The sequence below is a fragment of the Choloepus didactylus genome, chromosome 4, assembly GCF_015220235.1.
Source record: "Choloepus didactylus isolate mChoDid1 chromosome 4, mChoDid1.pri, whole genome shotgun sequence".
NCBI lineage: Eukaryota > Metazoa > Chordata > Mammalia > Pilosa > Megalonychidae > Choloepus > Choloepus didactylus.
Window position 1 is genome coordinate 169,576,084 of NC_051310.1, and position 14,734 is coordinate 169,590,817.

At 34.7% G+C, this 14,734-nt stretch overlaps 1 protein-coding gene across 2 annotated transcripts in view; it reads right to left on the reverse strand.

Annotated features, from left to right (window-relative positions):
- Nucleotides 1-14,734, reverse strand: part of SNX6 (sorting nexin 6) — a 92,291-nt gene that overhangs the window by 34,069 nt on the left and 43,488 nt on the right. For both annotated transcript variants that reach the window (XM_037834804.1, XM_037834803.1), the window contains exons 3-7: nt 14,103-14,207; nt 13,374-13,484; nt 11,735-11,856; nt 9,718-9,841; nt 1,933-2,028 (exon numbers count right to left, since the gene is read on the reverse strand). In XM_037834804.1, the coding sequence (XP_037690732.1) occupies nt 1,933-2,028; nt 9,718-9,841; nt 11,735-11,856; nt 13,374-13,484; nt 14,103-14,207 (558 nt within the window). The remainder of the gene's footprint in view (nt 1-1,932; nt 2,029-9,717; nt 9,842-11,734; nt 11,857-13,373; nt 13,485-14,102; nt 14,208-14,734) is intronic.

The following is a 14,734-nucleotide window of genomic DNA, read 5'->3' on the forward strand; positions in this document are numbered from 1 at the left end:
TATAAATAAATATTAAGGATCATCAATAAAACAGCAAACTATCCTCTAAAAATCAGATGTTATATTTATTTTATTTCACCAAGTTAAGACTTTAGTAAGCATGCATTTCTGTTGATCAAGTGAAAGATTTTCTATAGTTTTGTAGCTGCAGGCTTACAGTTCCCCATATGGTTCATGTTCACACACTGTACTCTGAAACATGCTCCTACTTGCGCTCTGCCTTTACCAAGCCTGCCTCTCCAACAAATGCATTACTGACAGTGGGAGTGATCACTTATTTTTGAGAAAAGAGGGAAAAATTCTGACAGAAGCAAAATAATCTATTTTTCTTGGTCTATTATGTATTCTACGGGCCATTCCTGAAGGCTGCCTGGCCTCAGTGATTAGGGCCCCCTCCCTGAATGCTCTGCGAACCTGGCCAAACTGGCTATGTGGGAGCAATTATATGATTAGCCACTCTCTTTGATCCTTTTTTAGAACAAAATTAAAATAAAAAATAAAAAATAAAATAAAAAATTAACAGTATCTCCCCCTTCTAAACTAGCAACCATTTATTAAAAAAAGCATCAACTGACATGATGTAACTTGAAACATAGCAACAGAATACAAAAAGCAATAGTAATAAAATGTCATTTAAAAATCTATAATTCGTGTGTATTAGTTTTCTGAACCATAAAAATGGGGATAAAACTACCTAACTTGCAAGGTTGTAGTAAAGATTAAATAAGATAATGTGGGCTACCAATTAGCACACTGTAAATATTCAAAGTTAGTTATTACTTTACTAATAAAATTATCAAATCCTAATTAACAAGTGATCAACATTTAATTGCTAATTTTGCTTAAAATTAATGCATAATCAGCATCAAAATGGAAGCTCAGCCCTTACTGGAAACCAATCACAGCACATGCATTACTGATTTATCAATAACCTGGCTCTGAAAAATAAGAATAGAGTTCAAATAAATAATACTCTACACCCAAATTTTATTGTTGATGTATCCATAAAAACAGGCAATGATGACAAAGCAACATTATCTCTTTCTTAGTAATTGCTTGATAATGTAATGGGAACATTTTTCTCTTACATTTTAATGGTAAAGAGACTTAAGATAAATCAATTACTATAGCACTTTAGAACATTAAAAAAAACTTAGTTATTATTTAGGTAAATAATTAACTCATTAATGGTATTTTCTCATTTGATCCTTCCAAAAATCCTGTATCTAGGTGATATTAACCCCATTTTGAAAACAGGAAAACAGATTCAGAGAGAGAAAATGACTTTCCCAAGATCACGTAGCTACCACGAGACAAAATGGAAACCTCAACTGAGCTCTTCTAACTCCAAATCTGAATCCACGTCTGCCCCTGACATCTGCAAGGCCAAGGGCAAGTACAAATGGAGGACGCCCAATCTTCTAGCCCCACTTCACATCTCTGTCTCACACTGAGGAGGACCTCATATGCATGTGGATGGACATCCCAGTCTGCACAATGATCTCCCCTGTGCCCCTCTCTGTCTAGCTGCACTATAGTCATCCCATGGAGTGCACAACAGCATAGTCTACCCTCTGGAGGATGAACCTAGGGAAGACACCTACACAGAATCTGGAAGAGGGCGTGGGATATGGGCAGTGAAATATAGGGTTCTGAATACCTGGAGCATGGTCTGGTTTGGAGGAAATGGATATGGGCTCCAGATAGGCACATCCCCTTGGACCAGCAGACCTCTCACTCCTCAGAGAAAGGAGCCCTCTGAGGAGTACAGCTCAGGGCAGGGGCCTGGGTTTTCCAGGTCTAAGGATTCTATTGTCCAAACCTCTCTTTTACTCCAATATGATCTTCTGAACACCTGAAATCTCAATCTCTTTCCTTCTTAAAAAAGGTCAATTCTCAAACCAGTATCTCTTTAATCAAATAAAATCTTACCTTTACTCCTGAAACAATTACTCCATCTGCTGATTTAACCATGTTTTTAAAGAAATCTTCAAGTTTTTCTTTTTTATTTTTTCCTCGCACACTCAACTGAAAGAAAATAAATTTAACTTGGCATTTTCTTTTTAGATTATAAGTTGGAAGTAATGCCTCCTTTACTCTTTGACATCGAAATGGCAATCTCAAAAGAATCTCAGTTTTTAATAAATGAAGTGGCAATTCATCAAGTATATCATGATTTTCACATTAGGGTAAATAAAAAGAGGATATTGTTAATAATATACATACCCAGGTCTTACTTCCAAAGACTCAGGCGATATACAATTTTTACAAGTACAACTGATAATTCTGTTACAAGCAGCCCTCTTACCATACTTCTGTAAACTCGGTTGTATAATATAAAGACAACTAAAAATTTAATTCAGGAGTTCCTTTAAACACGTGAAATTCTTTTGGGGTACAATGTAACACCAAATGATTCTGTAAAAGTTCTGAAAATATGTTCTGCAAATTCCTCACTCTGATCTCACTAAATACCACCTCTTGTCCTGTTTTGGGGGTCAGCATTTTATAGTACAAGGAACACAAAAGATGACTTTGAATGGCATGAACGGTTATATCCAAGGACAAAACTGAAAAGCAGTCCACCCATTGGCTCCTATCAGTTGCCACATCAGGTTATCTGTGAAGAAACATCCCATGTAATTTCCTGATCTACTATTCTGGCTTCCATGCCCATCTTTATGTGAACGATTCACAAATCTCTTATCACTACCCCTAAGTTCTTTACTAAACTCTAGATCCTACTTCCAACTGTCTATATCATATCCTTACATGGAGAGTCTGCTAACCTCATAAGATGAGTCTAAAACACTATTCATTACAATCTTATCTCCAAATTTCTTCTCCTCCGGTTCCCTATCTCTGATTCATGGCCCCTCCACCTGACCAGTCTCTCATACTCCCCCATGCTCCCTAAATCCCCATGCCTCTCATTAAAATCTTGACATATTCTACAGCCTCTTCCTTTCTCTCACAGCTAAAATCCCCACCAGCAAACGTCTGAAATATGTCCCCTTCCACTCCCACTGTCCTAGTAAAAGTCTTCATCATCTCTTGCCTAGAAAACCAATTGGACTACTAGTTAATATCCCTCATCTCTTCATTCCAATCCATTCTGCTGTCTGGAAAAGCTTTCAAAAGTCAAATTTTGAGCATCTCTTTCTTACTCAAAAACTTTACATAGTTTCATTATGCTCAGAAGATGAAGGCAGTCTCTTCAGCATGGTATTCAAAACTTTGACAATCTGACTCAACTTACGTTTACACCCATCACCCTTCCCCCACAGAATTCTATGCTCCAGTCAAATCATTCTCCAAAGAAACTCTGAACTTTTAGTGTCTCCTCTGTCCCTGAAATGGTATCTCCCCTTCCCCTGAAAATTCTACTCAGGCTTAAACATTCAAATTAAAAGGTATCCCTTCATGAAACTCTTCCAAACAACCAGTCAGACTGCATTGCTCTACCTTTAGGTCGCCCAATGCATCCCGTTATTTTTAAAAAATTGCATTCTTGATACTAATTAATTAATTCAGTCAACAAACCATTACTCAATGTCTATTACAGTCATCTGCTATGCTAGATGCTAGGGATACAAAGATAATTAGGAATGGTCCCTACTCTTTAATAACTTCTGATGCAGAGGAGGAAACAAAGACGTAAGCAAATGAGTAAATATGGTGTGATGAGTATAACGTTAGAGGCGTGCATAAGGTGCTAGGGAAGTAACCATGGGGAGCTTAACACAGACTTAGCAAAAAAGAAAGGTAAGTCTGGAGATTGAATGACCAGTTAGGAAGCTCTTCAATAATCCAGGCAAAAATTATTAAAGTTGGAACTAATATTTAACTCTGGCAATGGAAAGAAGTGGACATATTCCTAAGACAGAGAGTAAAACAAACAGATTTGGTGACTTCTAATAGAAATTGGGAGTGTGAGAAGTCATGGGTAATTCTCAGGTGTTTAGATACCATCTTTGAGAGAAAGAGAAGATAAAAGGTGGTATGGGTTTGAAGAAGCGTTCAGCTGAGGGCAAGATGAGTCTAAGATGTGGAAGGTACATTTAAATAGAGCTTTTCAGTGGGCTGTTTAATATTACAGGGCTGGGAATCAAGAGCAATAGAGAATGGCAAGTCAACAGTATGTAAGAGTATCTGAAGTTGTAGGAACTTCTAGACTTCTAAAGACCTCAATGAGGGACCCTGGGAAGTATCAAATTTAAGTGAATGAGTATATGGGGAAAAATCCCATGTAGGAGACTGAGAAGTAGCCAGAGAGTTTAAAAAAAAAAAAAAAAAAAAAAAACTTAGAAAAGAATGGTGCCACAAAGCTAAAGGAGGAATTCTGGAAGGAAACAGAGGACAATGTGTCAAATTCCAGAGAAAGTCAAACAAAATGACCGAAAAGTGTCCTTTGGAGTTAGAAACAAAAAGAAGAATGATGGTGTGGTACAAATGGTGTTAGTACAAACAATTGGTATGAAATAATTGTGGGAAGAATCCAGATTTCAAGTTGAATGGAGAGTATGAGGAAAGGAAATGGAAGTGAATAAGGACAGTGTTTTCTTAAGTTTCTGCTTGAATATGAAGAAAAGGAGAAAGACTGGCAAGCAGTCTGAGGTAAAGTAGGGTAGGAGAAGGATTTTATTAAGATAGGAGAAACATGTTTATAGGCTATAGGAAAAGAGGGAGAGGTTGAAAATCAGAAGAGATTCTAAAGACCCAAAGTACATGGAATAAAGCAAAGCTAGAAAGGTATCTTAGTCAGAATGGAAAGGTACAATGCATATACCATATTAATAAAATAAAAGACAAAAACCACATGATCATCTCAAGTGACACAGAAAAAGCATTTGGCAAAAGACAACATTGTTCACAATAAAAACACTCAACTAACTAGAAATAGAAGGAAACTTCCCCAATCTGATAAAGGGCAGCTATGAAAAATCCACGGCTAACATCATTCTCATTGGTGAAAGACAAAACTTTTCTCCTACGATCGGGAATTAGGTAAGGATGCCTGCTTTCACTACTGCAATTTCATATTGTACTAGAAGTTCTTGCCAGAAAAATTAGGTAAGATAAATAAAAGGCATCAAGATTGGAAAGGAAGAAGTAAAACTATCTCTATTTGCAGAAGACATGACCTTTTACTTAGAAAATACAAAAATACAAGGAAGGTTGGTCACTGCCCAGAGAGCCCTGAAGGTTGACAGTGATCAAACGAGACAGGGGCAGCAACTGACAAGAAAGGATTTAACATAGGATTACGAATACTGAATCTTTATATAAATAATTTTTTTTTTTTAGTTCCTAGGGTACTAGAATAGCTTGAAGGAAATAACTGACATGGTGAAACTGTAACATATAACATGCTTCGAAATTTGTTCTACAGCTACTAGTTAAATTATACCTTGAACGTTATCACTTTTCTGTATATGTTATACTTCACAATAAAAAATTGTAAACAAAAAAATACAGGGAAAAAAAATGAGAGCGAATAAACAAGTGTGACTGCCAAGGTGGCTGGGAGTTGCGGGGGTGGGGATGGGGTGTTGGATAAAGGAAGTTCAGGGATTTGATTTCTGATTGGCTTCCATCATCTGATTAAGAGGAAGCGCTATGAGTTGAAATTAGCTTTTCTGGAAAATGGGAGATTAGAGACACAAGCTTGGTATAAATGACAGAGAGAGCACTCAAGGCTAGATGAAGAAAGAAAAGAGACAGTAGGGCTACCAACAGTGAATATACAGAAGGTCAAGTATATAGGTGCATCAGTGAGTCAGTGAAGAGGTATAATAGAATAAGAAAAAAGAAAAAGAAAGCTGTAAGGATAGAAGGTTGTATTTGGAGGCCATAATATCAGGGTTTGAGAACTCAGAAGTGAAGTAGTTCAGGGTGATGACGAGGTCCTGAGTATGGCCACTGATGTAGACAGCAACTGAATGGAGGCTGGGGTGTTGAATAGGCCTGATAGACTCAGACTGCACCCTACTGAAATGGAGAAAGTACAAGGCTACATAAGTATAACAATACTAAAGGCAATGACCCCTTAGAGCAGTGACCATTTCTCATACAACTAAGTGCCAGAACAAACTTTTCTAAGCCTTCCATATGCTCCCATGGCCTCTTCAGACTTTAAGAAACCCTAGCCCTACTTCAACAGTTCATCAGTTCCAACCCCTCTGGAAACCTAGATAATAGAATAGCATGTAGATTTCCTTTCTAGCACTGAAATGGGTAAAAATTTGAAAAAAAAAAAAAAAAAAAAAAAACAGCTTTAGAAACAAGATTGAAAAGAATCTTTTAATTTTGAGCCTATAATCTTGTACAACCTGTTGTTAAACTTCAGGTTAGTTATTTAAAGAACACCTGCAAAACACCTTCCAGGCCATATCATCTTTTTAGGCCTTCTCCAAAACACCATTTCTTGTTCATGTGTTTCCAGGTAAATTACCCATTTCCTCTAAATTATCTAGCTTGTTGGTGTATAGTTGTTCACCATATCCTCTTAAGATTTTTTAAATTTCTTCGGCACCTGTAGTAATGTCCCCTCTCATTTATTATTTTATTCGGATCATCTCTCTTTCTGATTTTGTCAGTCTAGCTAAGAGCTTGTCAATCTTATTGATCTTCTCAAAGGACCAACTTTTGGTTTTATTCTCTTGTTCTTTTGTTCTCTGTATCATTTATTTCTTCTTTAATCCTTGTTATTTCTTCTACTTGGTTTAGGATTAGTTTGCTGTTCATTTTCTAGCTCCTTCAGTTGTTCCACCAGCTCTTAGATTTTAGCTCTTTCTTCCTTTTTAATGTATGCATTTAGAGCTATAAATTTCCCCCTTAATACCACATTCATTGCAGCTCGTAAATTTTTTAAATTCAGTTTTATTGAAATACATTCACATACCATATAATCATCCATGGTGTACAATCAATGGTTCATAGTACCATCATATAGTTGTGCATTCATCACCCTAATCTATTTTTGAACATTTTCCTTAAACCAGAAAGAATAAAAATAAAAAAATTAAAGTAGAAAAGAACACCCAAATCACCCCCCGATCCCACCCTATTTTTCATTTAGTTTTTGTCCCCATTTTTGTACTCACCCATCCATACACTAGACAAAGGGAGTGTGATCCACAAGGTTTTCACAATCCCACTGTCACCCCTTGTAAGCTACATAGTTATACAATCGTCTTCAAGAGTCAAGGCTATTGGGTTGGAGTTTGATAAGTTTCAGGTCTTTACTTCTGGCTATTCTAATACAATAAAACCTAAAAAGGGATATCTATATAGTGCATAAGAATGCCCACCAGAGTGACCTCTCGACTCCATTTGAAATTTCTCAGCCACCGAAACTTTATTTTGTTTCATTCTGCCTCCCCCTTTTGGTCAAGACGTTCTCAATCCCATGGTGCTGGGTCCAGGCTCATCCCCAGGAGTGATGTTCCACCTTGCCAGGGAGATTTACACGGCTGGGAGTCACGCATCCCATGAGTTTTGATATGTTGTGTTCTTGTTTTCATTCTTCTCTAGATATTTAGCAATTTCTCTTGCAATTTCTTCTTTAACCCACTGATGGTTTAGGAGTATGTTGTTTAACATCCAGATATTTGTGAATGTTCTAGATCTTTGATGGTTATTGCCTTCTAATTGTATTCCACTGTGATCAGAGAACGTGCTCTGAATAATTTCAATCTTTTTAAATATTGAGGCTTGTTTTATATCCCAGCATATGATCTATCCTGGAGAAAGTTCTATGAGCAATAGAGAAGAATGTGTATCCTGGTGATTTGGGATGTAATCCTCTATATATGTCTGTTAAGTCTAATTCGTTTATCACATTGTTTAGGTTTTCCATTTCCTTACTGGTCCATTGTCTGGTTGACCTATCTACAGGAGAGAGTGCTGAATTGAAAGTATCCCACAATTATTGTGGAAATATCTATTGCTTCCTTCAGTTTTGCCAATGTTTGTCTCATGTACTTTGGAGCACCTTGATTGGTTGAATAAACATTTATGACTGTTATTTCTTTTTGTTGAATTGTCCCTTTTATTAGTATATTGTGTCTTTCTTTGTCTCTTACGACATCCTTGCATTTAAAGTCTACTTTATCTGAGATTAATATTGCTACCCCTGCTTTCTTTTGGCTGCAGCTTGCAAAAAATATTTTTTTCCATCCTTTCACTTTCAACTTCTTTCTGTCTCTGGGTCTTGGATGAGTCTCTTATAAACAAATATTGGTGGTTCATATTTTTTAATCCATTCTGCCAATCTGTATTTTTTAATTGGGGAGTTTAATCCATTCACATTCAATGTTATTACTGTGAAAGCAGTTCTAAGATTTTTTAAAAGATTTATAAGGCTGACCTAAACATTTAATAATCTTTCACTTATTAGGGCAACAAATACTTATTAAACTAAATATTTACCAGGCACTATGATAAAATAGTGAGGATACAGTAGTGAAAACTTAAAGCTTTTGCCTTCATAGAGCTTATATTTTAGTGGGGGGGGGAGCAGATAATGAATGTGAAAACAAATTTCAAAAATACAGATACATGATTTCTGACAGTAGTAAGTACTGTAGCAATAGAAACAAGTACTTGTACTCTAGCTCGAGTGGCCTCCACTGATACTACAATGCCTCACTTCATACCTATCCCACTTTACCAAATTACTATCGAGCTTTTAGCCCAGGCCATAAATAGAGCCCAACAAAAAACAAATTTATAAAGATAAGAAAATTATGATAAATGAGCAGCTACGTAACAATTCTTTGCATGCGTTCTTCAGCAATCCTACTCAAGAATCATTTTTCAGCTTCTTGTAATTCATGACACAGTCAGCATTTTTCACAATTCCTAGTTATAAACTATCACTTGCCAGTACCATATACCACAATGATGTTTATAAAAGGATCCATGCTTAAAGTTCTATATTTCTACGATCTAGAGTTACTTGGTACCCTTTTTAAACAATGTTTCCTCTACTATTAGACATAAGACATTTTTATTGTCATATCTACTAAAATCAAAGCAGAAAAGCAAATTTATACACACAATGCTCTTTGATCTTAGCAAACAAGCACTATTCTATGTTTGTTTCCCTCTAAAATTATGGGTTAATCTAGTAATTTGACTTTATAGGACTTAAGATCTGTTATCACCCAACCACCAAAATAAATTTTTTTGCCATCACTATGAATGAAGAAATCTTTAAAACTCAACCACCTCAATCTCTCTTCTTGCAGTGTAACAGACTTTTCAGGCAGCGAGGAAGGGAGGGAGCAAAATTAGGAGCAATCAGCACTAAAGGTCAGTTAAACCCATGAAGAGTCAAAAATCTGCCCAAATGTAATCCGAAATTCTTTAGCTCAAGCATCTCCCTGGAATTCTCTATAAGGCTTCAGAAGACTCCATACTCAAGTTTAAGAAACAATCAATTTGATAACTTTATTTTTTAAGAAGTTCCTAATTCAGGATGGCAAACAATCCCCCATGTAGTAACACGATCTATCATAATTTCTTCAGTTAATCTACTTAAGTTCTCCTGATTATACTGCATAACATCTGAAAAAGTATCATCTTAAAATGCCTTGAAAAATAAGGGCTCTCTAAAAAGGTCTTAAGCCATTTTCAACTACTCTTGCCTTTGCTAACAACTCTAAAAACAAATCTTGATTACTGTTTTATTCAATTCAATGTAATACTCACATCTTGATTATATTCCAAGAAGACATGGAAATTTAAATCTTTTCTCAAAATTGGGTGTGCTGCCACACGGCACAGGAATACTTCATGCATTGCAACTGTCTTCTTGAATATTGCCAAATATTCACTAGAAACAATACACAAAATTAAAGGTAAAAAATCCCCATCAACTAGAAAATCACCCACTAAAAAACTTTTCAGCAAATACTCCCTGGATTATTCCATATGCAAAACTGAAGATACAAAGATTAATGTAATCAAAAGTTTTAGTTGAACTGTTCATGAAATATATATAAATACAGCTGAGAAGACTTCATGCTAGTTTAAATAGTATTTATTATGTATTTATTATACTTATATGTTAATATTTTTAAGTTTTACAAACCTTTCTTATTATGCAACATGAGGGGTGTTTTCAGCTCCAAAGAAAGTATATTATAAACTATTTGAGCCAACTTTAATGATTCAATTTTAATTATTGCTTTTAAACACCTCAGCACAAAAAATATCAAAACCACAACCACAGTAAGCATTTTTTCAACATTAATAATTACTTTCATCTAAAAGAAAGAAATATACCATGGAGACTGATTTTTGCCACTACATTGAAGAACTGTGTTTAAAATATTTTAATATATCATCAGCGAATCACAGTGATCATATCATATGTGTCAGCTTGAAAAAAAAAAAAAAAAAAAAAACACTCAAGGAAAAGGCCCAATACTCTTGCTTCAACTATGTGCAAGGAGGATAAGTTTTACATACCAGCAAACCAGCAGGACCAATGTTGGGAGAAGTTTGATCTCTGTGAGGGTAGTCATTCAGTGAAGACAAAAAAGAAGGATGCAGAGGATGGAGGTAGCAGTAGAATAAACCCAAGGTTCTCTGTTATCCAACCCCTAACCAGACCACAAAAGAATCATGATCAGGGCCACTGGAAAATCACAGATTCTACAATATTAATGTGCTCTGCTAAATTTCCAGTTTTCAGACTTATAACCTATAAGTATATATCTGTCTGCTTTCAGACTACTGCTTGTATCCAGCTCTGACAGAATTCTTAAATATCTGTCATCTTAGACCTTGCCAAAACCTACTTTGCTAATTTATCTTTTCAAGAGAGTTTAGCATTCTGAACAGGAGTAGAGTAGCAGTGTGAATAAACACTTGCAAACTGAAAGTGAAAGAAGAGAAAAGGGAGGGGAGAAATGACCAGAAAAGGAGTGATGCAGATGATAATAAGGCAAGGAAAACTACTCCTTTGTACAACTCTCAAAATACAGAGAAACAACATACAGCAAATCCAAAATTGTTTAAAATTCAAAGGGGAAAGATTCTGTTTTTCACCCAAAACAATAAAAACGAAATATAAATTACCTCATTTTTTCAAGGATTTAATACACTTCTAGAATATATGAAATTAATAATCATTTAATGCAAAACATTAAAAAATTATTTTCTAGTTATTTTGTTCCTATTATTTTCCCTATGGCCAGAAACCATAAGCAGAGAGGAAGGAAATTACACATGCACATACACACACAGTTTTTAAGAAAACAGAATATACCCAAGAGCTGCTCGGTGCATACTTCTATGAGAAACAGAAGTTTTAGTGATATGTACACGTAGAAAAAGAGAACTAGATTGATAATGACTAAGGCCTTGTAAATAAAGGAAAAAGAAAACATAATTTACATTCTGCTTTAAAAAGTCATGTTTCCCCTTCTACATTTTTCTGTAAACTTCTGGATCCCTTGTTTTCAATTTCCAGAGTCTAATTAAAATAATAATTTAAAGAATTTTATTATGCAGATAGTTATTCTATAATTTTCCTGTAGGCTCTGATCATGATCATTAACACTAGTTACGTGGCTTAAACCTGAGTCATCCAAAAGAGGTCAGTATGGTGAAATGATTAAAAGGATGGGATATCAGAGAGCATAAAAAAAAAGAAAAAGAAAAAAAAGGCTTTAAAACAAGGACAATTAACAAAAGCAACAGCAACAACAAAATCACATACGCTTCCAGTTCCTGTTTCATCTTTGTGAACTCTTCCTTCGTCATTGACCCTTCCCCTTCTCCAAGCTTCTGTAGTTTTTCCCTTGAAGCGTCAAAATCAGGTCTTGGTGGTGCCGGTGGGATCTGTAACAGTGCCAAACTATTAATTTTAAGGGACTATTTCCTTTCTTGCAGCACATGTACTACTGTTGTCACAAAAGACTATTTCTGGGAGAACTAAAGGCATCCTGGATGAACTGGACACCGGGAATATCCAAACTCAGACTAGAGAATTTGTCTAGTCCTAGAAATTATTAAGACCCCTGAGGTACTTTACACCAAGGAAGAAGTACAGCATAGTACAACTTTCTGGTATGAGACCAATCATTCCCAAACTTCAATCTGCAGACTCCTTTGTGGTAACCTGAAGTCCTCAAATTCATATGTGTACTAAGCTCTGACTATAGACTGAACGAATATGTCTAGCAAATAAGTGTAACATTTTTCAAAAGTATTTAAATGGTATGATTAACTACAAGTGTATTTAAAAAAAATTGACTCAGAGTAGCTTTATGCTATTGTATATTTTTTCAATTAATGAATACTAACAACATGATCCAGCAAGGGACATTAAAAAAGGTCCTGGATTGGAGGAGTGTATTAGAAACAGAAAGAACTGCCTTAAAAACAGGAGAGCAAGACACAGATTAATGACTAATCTCATTTTATTCGCCCATAACAAGGGAGTAAGTAAGATCTAAACACATCATTCAAGAGAGAGATGTAAGAAAAAGATGTATCTTAGGAGGAAGGGCCTACAAGTTAAGAATTGTTAAGGGAAAAAAATCAATGAAAGTAAAGAAAGCAAGTGAGATAAAAGGAAGAAAAGATAACTAGGGGAAAAATTAAAATAAGAATGACTATAAGAAAAGGGTTTCACTAAGGAGAGCAATAGGAAGAAAGCATCAAGTATAGTTTAACACACATTCATAGAGCCATCCACTATGTGTGAGGCATGACACATATTAAGTAAGATAAAGTCTTGGTCTTTGAAGAGTGCTCAGTCTATGGAGGGAGAAAGTAGTATGAAAGTATTATATCAGACAGAAGATAAAAAGGTGAAAATAGAATGCAAAGAGATGCACGCATTGTCAGTGGGCCACCAAAATCTGAGCTGAAGAAAGAAAAAGCAGCAAATAATTGAAAAGGGTTAGCTACAATGATGGAGACAGAATCAGGTCAGGATGATTTTTTTAAAATCAAGTGAAACAAAATTTCAGAAATCTCAGTGTGGGTAACAACTGAGGCAGGATAACCATTTATTCTTCATTACAACATCTGGTGAATGTTTAGATTAAATTGCCTCTAAGGAACCTTCCAACTCTATAAATATCTGTCCAACTAAGGTTTGTAATTTCCCCTTAATTAATCCCTATAACAAGGCCTTTACAATTCTAACAATCAGTAAGAATTCAAGCTTAAATGAGGGAGCATAACATATTCCCATGCCTCCAAACAAGACAACTCAGCCTAACATGTTTTGTAATTAGCAATTAAGAAAATGTATTAGTTCACTAAATGCTTAACAATATTTCAACACATGATAAAAGTATCTAAAACACTCCTGGAAAATGGGATTAAAATGGAACCTCAATACTTACAATATAACCTGCATAGTCTTCATTTTCAATGAAAGAATCGTGAAGCCAGATGAATTCCTCATGTTGTCGAACAACAGAAAATTCATTTTGTTTAAAATTTGGCAATGAACTCTGCAAGGAAAGAGATTCTCTTGAATAAAAACGAAAAATTATACTAAAGTTTTTAATATACACTTTATATCTGTTATTTTTTAAAATTAGTCTCCATATGAAAGACTATTAGTGCCTTTAAACTTTATTATGAAAACCATGAAACACTTACAAAATTTTCCTGGGATCACTGGGAAAACAAGTTAACAGGCTCTTATTATATTGCACTTCTACCATAATTTAAATTTATCTATTAATATATATAAAACTTAACTAATCAAGCAAAGGAAAATAGATCCGCAATCTGAAAATGTCTTAGAACTGAAATCTAAACTGAAAAATAATTTGACAACAGTTTGATTAATTGAAGGAATATAACAAAATTGAAAATGATGGGAATAAGATATTAATAAAAATCATAGAGAAATTGATTTTACATTATTTCTAGGTTTTATGATTAATTCTTAAAATGTTAACCTTAAGAAGTGTATTTCCTTAAAATTTTTTGTTAACACTGCAGTAAATTATAAACTAAAATATAGCCCCTTTCTAATTATGCTCAAAACCAAAGTTTCAGTCAACATGTTAATGTTAGCACAGTAAGTGCTAAAATATTCTCAAGTACAAAATCACATTTACCTTTGTGTGAACAGTAAATTTTACTTTATCCCTCTCACTAAGAGCATCAGAAATGTCCACCTGCAGAGCAGCATCACTTTGAAGATCTACATTTATTGCTTTAAGCTGAAAAAAAAAACAAAAAAACAAAAAACAAATAAAACCTTAATGAAAAGTCTCTGTGCTTTTTTATCATTTCATTCTTGTCCAGACAATAAGACAATGTAAAAGAGAAAACAAAACAAAAATAAGAAAAGAATCTTAAATCTAAAAAAATCATTCAAGTTCATTTAGTCTACATATTATTTGGGGCAGGTGTTTTGGGTAAGGCTAGCATCTATCCAATATTCGTTCTGTGCTATTCAAGCAGGCTTTGCTTTGTCTGAGTCACTGAGCTAATCATGATTCATCATGAGTTTCACCTAAAAAAGTAAACTATTGTCCAAAAAGATGGTTCATTAAAGTTCAAGTGTTCTAAAATTAAGGTACATGTCTACTCTAAGAACAAGAAAAATAATAAAAGAAATATTAGCCAATAATTTTAACTCTATCACTTATTTTAATTCGGACATAAAATAAAATTAGAAAATATATGTAAAGTCCTAAGAAAAAATGTTAACATGTAGTAAATACTCAACAAATAATTCATGATA